This window comes from Sinocyclocheilus grahami, unplaced genomic scaffold, assembly GCF_001515645.1.
Source record: "Sinocyclocheilus grahami isolate Dianchi unplaced genomic scaffold, SAMN03320097.WGS_v1.1 scaffold1684.1, whole genome shotgun sequence".
In the NCBI taxonomy this organism is placed as follows: domain Eukaryota; kingdom Metazoa; phylum Chordata; class Actinopteri; order Cypriniformes; family Cyprinidae; genus Sinocyclocheilus; species Sinocyclocheilus grahami.
Window position 1 is genome coordinate 90,294 of NW_015506863.1, and position 6,035 is coordinate 96,328.

At 42.4% G+C, this 6,035-nt stretch overlaps 1 protein-coding gene across 1 annotated transcript in view; it reads left to right on the plus strand.

Moving 5' to 3' along the window:
* Window positions 1–6,035, plus strand: part of LOC107572029 (contactin-associated protein-like 5) — a gene marked incomplete at its 3' end in the record, with an annotated part of 100,873 nt that overhangs the window by 54,760 nt on the left and 40,078 nt on the right. Inside the window, exon 6 of the mRNA XM_016258432.1 lies at window positions 5,455–5,602. Coding sequence (XP_016113918.1) covers window positions 5,455–5,602 — 148 coding nt within the window. The remainder of the gene's footprint in view (window positions 1–5,454; window positions 5,603–6,035) is intronic.

Sequence of the window (6,035 nt, forward strand, 5' to 3'; positions counted from 1 at the left end):
CATCAGACCCAGCAGTCTGGAACTGCTTGACAGTGAGTGACCAGCCTTCTCTCGCGACGAGGATCGACTCGATCCGAGCAGGAGACATACGTGCCTACATATGGTCAAATCCCACACCACGCCCAGATAAGTGGTTCTCTGTACTGGAGAAAGCACACTTTTCTTCTAAGTCTTAACCCCAGCTCTTTCGTGTGAGCGAGAACGACATCTCGATGTCGAACTGCCATCCACTCTGATTGAGCTAATATCAACCAATCGTCGATGTGGTTGAGTCGTGAAAGTGTGGGGTGGGAGTGCAAGGCCAAAGGAAGAACTCGGTGTTGGTAAGCTTTTGCCCCCAAAAGCAAACCTCAGGAACTTCCTGTGATGAGGAAGGACGGAGACATGTGCATCTTTTAGATCGATCGTGCCAAACCAGTTCTCGGACTTGATCTGAGACCCAACTTGTTTGAGTGCGAGCGTGCTGAACTTTAGTTGCCTGACTGAGCGATTCAAATGACGCAAATCTAAAATAGGACGCCACCCACCATCCTTCCTCGGAATGGTGAAGTACCGACTGTAGAACCCGGACTCTGCTATGTGAGGAGGGACCACCTCGATGGTCTCCTTCCTCAAAAGAGTAACTACTTCTGTTCCATGACCAGAGCCTGCTTGGGACCCACCATAGTGGGGATGACCCCGTTTATTCCATGACCAGAGCCTGCTTGGGACCCACCATAGTGGGGATGACCCCGTTTAAACCGAGGCGGAGGAGAACTGGATTCTATAGCCTCACTCTACAATGTGCAGGACCCACCGAGACACATTAGTCTACTAAGGGAATCAGTCTCTCGAGACTGTACTCAGAGCGGCTAGGTCGGTGGCCTGAAGCGGCGAACTGGCAGGGGACGGCCCTACTAGCTGCTCTAGAGACCTCCGTGGAGATCGCAAGCCTCTTAGCACCGCTACATTTCCGGGTGGTAACTGAGAGAAGCGCTTGTCGGAGATCGCTGCACCCTGGAACACCGGCAGGGTTGGCAGACTGATCTCCTGAGGGCACTGAGGAGAGACGGCCACCGTGTGATGCGGTGTGCACCGCTCTTCCCCAGAAGGGCCTGCCCTCCGAGGTCCTGAGCCATAGCATCAGCACCCTCATAGCTGAAATCTTCTCTAAAAATGACGGTCCTCAGACCCGCATCATCTGCTAGGAAGACTCAACTGATAGAACCAGAGCCTGCTCAGGGCAGGACCCAAGGAGGCACGCATGGCAGGGGCTCCCACACCGCCAGATGACATACTAAGGGAACCAGTCTCAAGAGACTGGCCTCTGGTGCACTTAGAGCGGCTAGCTCGGTGCCCTGAAGCGGCGAACCGGCAGAATGAGGAGCTGGAACACGGTAGGTTGGGACTTCTCCCGCCCAGCAGCCCTTGCTGACCGCCTCAACCTCCTCAGAGGAAGAGTGGTAAACACGTGCTCTTACCCAAGAAATTTTTATCCCAAGAGCCCCGGTATATCTAACTTCTCACAGTCAGACAAATACTTAATTTTATTCCTCAGAATCAAATGCAATCAAACAACCAGACGAGTAAACACGGTCTGGTGTGATAAGATTCATTTAAAAAATCGAAAATGATATATCTAATTTCTCATAGTCAGATAAATACTTAATTTAATTCCTCAATTAAATGCAGCCAAACAACCAGACGAGTAAACACGGTCTGGTGTGATAGGCTTCATATCAAAAATAGAAATGATATATCTAATTTCTCATAGTCAGATAAATACTTAATTTAATTCCTCAATTAAATGCAGCCAAACAACCAAATGAGTAAACACGGTCCTGTTGTGGTAAGATTCACATCAAAAACTGAAAATGATGTAACACACGCGTTGCCTCGGCAGAGCGCGAGCCACTTGGTCACACAAACAATATCAATCTCCTCTGAGAAAATAGCCACAGCAGCGTGCAGATCCCCACTATCTGAATCGCCGCTGTGCCTCAGAAATAGCGGGACCGAACCGTGAGCTCGCAAGCACGGACACGCCCGGCAGGAGCGGAGCGTTCATCGGGGAGAAGCACAATCAGCCCCTAATTTCCGAGAGCTGACTGCGCGAGCTCCGCTCCCCAGTAAATGTGGCTCATAATAGTATAGACATAATGCTTGTGTCCACAGTAAAGCTGCTCATTATAATGTTAGGCATAATGTGCTTGTGTAACTGCTGCTTGTGCAACTGGCGAGCTCATCGACGCCCTCATCAACCTCCTCGGAGGAAGACAGGCGGAGCGTCGAGCCCTCTCAACGGGGGGAAAGAACCGCAGCTCTCCCTCGAGAGCTGTCTCTGCGTGTTTTTGCTCTCAAGCAGACAACACACAAACTGTGTGTATCACCACCCGAAATGTAGCGCGGGCAGGGAAGAACACACAGCCTGAGATGCTGCCCGCTCTCGCCGCATGTTTGTCTACACTCGTATTGGTAAAATAAAGAGTGATAATGGACAGACAACACCAAATAAGACTGACACACACAGAGCGCTTGCTGAATGACAGAAAGCTGACGCCGGTTTCACCCCACGTGCTTTTATGCTTCCTGGTCGCTACATCACCCCGCCCGTGACGTCCCGCCCATCCATTGGACTGATTACACATGTGATTCAGAGCATGGTCATGCTGGAGGCGTTCCCGTAGCGTTTCGACGCAGCTCGAGTTCCTGAAGGGGAACTACACCGATTGTTCAGTACAAGGATTAAACAACTACCCCTTCGTCCTTGAGTTGAGAAGGTGAATCACTTGCAAATTAAGTTTTCCTGTCATTTTTCACTGGGATGTTGGGGGAAGTTCAAAAAGCACTGTATTATTCCCTTCTTCTCTGAATAAAACATAAATAGAGCATTGTTGAATTATGGATAGAATTTTTGTGTTGCACTGTTTTTTCATGCTTAGTCTCCTGTGTAAATTTTTGAACACATATGAGATGATACTAAGGAAGTTATTGTGGAAATATCTGAAGGTATGTCAAAATTGGTCATCCATGTAGGTCATTCAGACACAATCTTCCAGCATCCAAAATTACATTAAATTGAGTAAAGAAGTATAGGACTGGCTTTTCCAGAGATTGCTGAGATTCTATAAAAAGTGACATGTTAAAGCTTTTTCTCTGAAGAAAAATCATAGCAGAAATTCAGTGTAAGGTTTAAAGAAACTAACCAGAATTCTAATAATTCCCTCTTTCAGTGATCTCTAGGAGAACACATTTTATTCTGATTGCTGCCTGTAATAATTCTGAGACATATTTCTGCTTTTACATTATATAAATAATTTCATCATCCTAGCTTATTTTCCATTTCCCCTCCATTTTCTTTGCGTCTGTGATTTTTGTTTTTCCACAGCTGTTTTCTCACTAAATTAATTATGGTAACACTTTATTTCGATAGTCCACTTTAGACATTCTATTAACAGTAAGTAACTTTGCAACTACATGTCAACTAGCAGTTAGTAGCGTATTAGTAGACCGTCTGCTTAAGGATTGCTGCCTGTAATAATTCTGAGACATATTTCTGCTTTTACATTATATAAATAATTTCATCATCCTAGCTTATTTTCCATTTCCCCTCCATTTTCTTTGCGTCTGTGATTTTTGTTTTTCCACAGCTGTTTTCTCACTAAATTAATTATTAATATCAAGTTCAACAGCCTCAAAGACAACAGTCCACAAAGATTAAAACCAGTCACTTTGTATTAGCTTCTAATTAGGCATTAAGAAGAAATGTGAAGGAAAAATAAATAAATTATAGATATTATATATATATAAATTATATATATTATATATATAAATGACATTTTGTTTACAAGCTGTTTTATTGACATCTTTCCACGGTTGAAACACTGATTGAGTGATTACATTAGGTGTGAGATGTTCATTCGTGTTTATTTCATGTTAAAATTAGTAGTAAAGAGGAAGGGATGATTGCTGCCGTTTGAACTGAAGCGCTACAGCGATCTGTCGCGTCACATCAAAGAGCGCCAAAACGGCATTTATTGTTTGAATTTCCTGAAAAAAGGACATAATTTGATAGATGAGACTTTGTTTCTTATTAAAAGTAACAATAAATAAAACTGGAAGTTTCCAGTGCAGTGGTTAAAACAATGCTGTATTTGTTCAGTAACCGAACCGAAAGACCCATACCGAAAATGTTCGGTACAAATACGTGAACCGTTACACCCCTAAAATGTGTGTGTGTGTGTATGTATGTATGTATGTATGTATATATATATATATATATATGTATATGTATGTTTATATCAGCTCCTTTCACCTTTCTGGCAGAATTATGGCATTATTTTAATTTGTGTATTTTAATAAGTAGATCATTGAATAGGTCAGTTTACATGATATTTAATGATATATGAAATATCACCACCCCCTCAGTCATGCTAGAAGCTTGTCAACCGTTAGTCAGAGGTTTATTCATGCTCACAGTCTGTGAGCAAGGGCTTAAAATTCACTTGGCAATGAGCAAACATTCCAGTCACTCTCTCCCTCAGAAAAAAAGAGAGATTTTTCTCTCTATATAAGTTTTCTCATACTTTCCCATTGTTTCATCACACCCTTGATCTTTTATTAACTTTAATGATGCAGACAAGATGAAGGAAATTAGTTTATTCTGGTTTGTATGCTGTCGGCATGCGTTAGCTCTGTGAAAGACAAACAGACTGGCCGCCATCTTCCAAAAATCATTTGGCAACTTCCCCCCTAAAAGCTCGGGGAGTGATTTATTTTCAAGGATCCTTTAATAAAAATGACAAAACAAAACACCCCACCAGAGATGAATCAGCACACAGATGAAAGACTGAGAAGGTCAGAACTCATCAGAAAACCATTTAGTCTCATTTCATCATCACTGGGGAGCAAAGAAGAGTGGATCATTTGTGCTAATATAATGTTTGCATCGTACAAAGCATTGTTTGCTAAATGGTGTCTGCAGGGCCTGGTTAGCATGGCAGCTGTTCTGTTCAAGAGCCTTTAATAAACTGTCACTGAACCATGTTGAAAACACACATTTGTTTTACTTGACTGTTTGAATTTTGGGGGGAAAAAATTATTTGGTCGGCAGAATGGAAATGTATTCTAGTCTTTTATGCAGGTCAATTTTTGGGGTCAAGTTGGGGTCAAGACATTTATAATGTTAAGAAAGCATTCTATTTCAATAAATGCATCACTGTTTCCATAGAAATATGAAGCAGTGCAGGATTTCTTGAGCAGCACATCAGAATATTAGAATGATTTCTAAAGGATCATGTGATACTGAAGACCGTAGTAATGGTAGCTTTCAAAAACAACTTACCAACCCCAAACTTTTCAATGGTAGTTTACCTAATACTTTTGATTTTAATATTAACATAGTATCTGGTAAGGACTACCTGACCAATATCACTGTATATGTGTGTTTTTGTGTGCCTGTGCATATATTTACAGATATTTATAGGAAACAGTGACACAGACACAGTGGTCCAACACAAACTCCCTCACTCAATCAGAACTCGATATATGCGTATTTTGCCCCTTGAGGGAAGCCCCAAAGGAGGAATGGGTCTACGGCTAGAGGTCTATGGCTGCACATACAGTGAGTGATACCTTACATGAACTGAGATTCTCCATCAAATGTTATTACTTTTTTACTGAGCTAATGAAATTTTCTATCCCATACCCCTAAACCTCACCGTCACACAAAACATTCTGCATGTTTAGATTTTCATTAAGACGATATGCAGTGTTTATTTAGCCCCTTCCTAAGTGTTTTAATGTGATATGCTATCCTTCCCACAATGCAGGTAAAACCTGCCACACACACTATTAAAAAGCATGCCATTTCATTGTCCATCAGGTTCTATTAACATGTTTTATACCATATTTAAGATCTGAAGAAGTGAACTGCATTCAAACATTCAGTACAGCTTCATTTTAAAATCAACAGGAAGTATCAGAGTGCACAGATCTTACGAGGGTGGTGCTGACCCAGGTGTGCTGCAGGAACAGAGCACGGTGATGGACCTTGC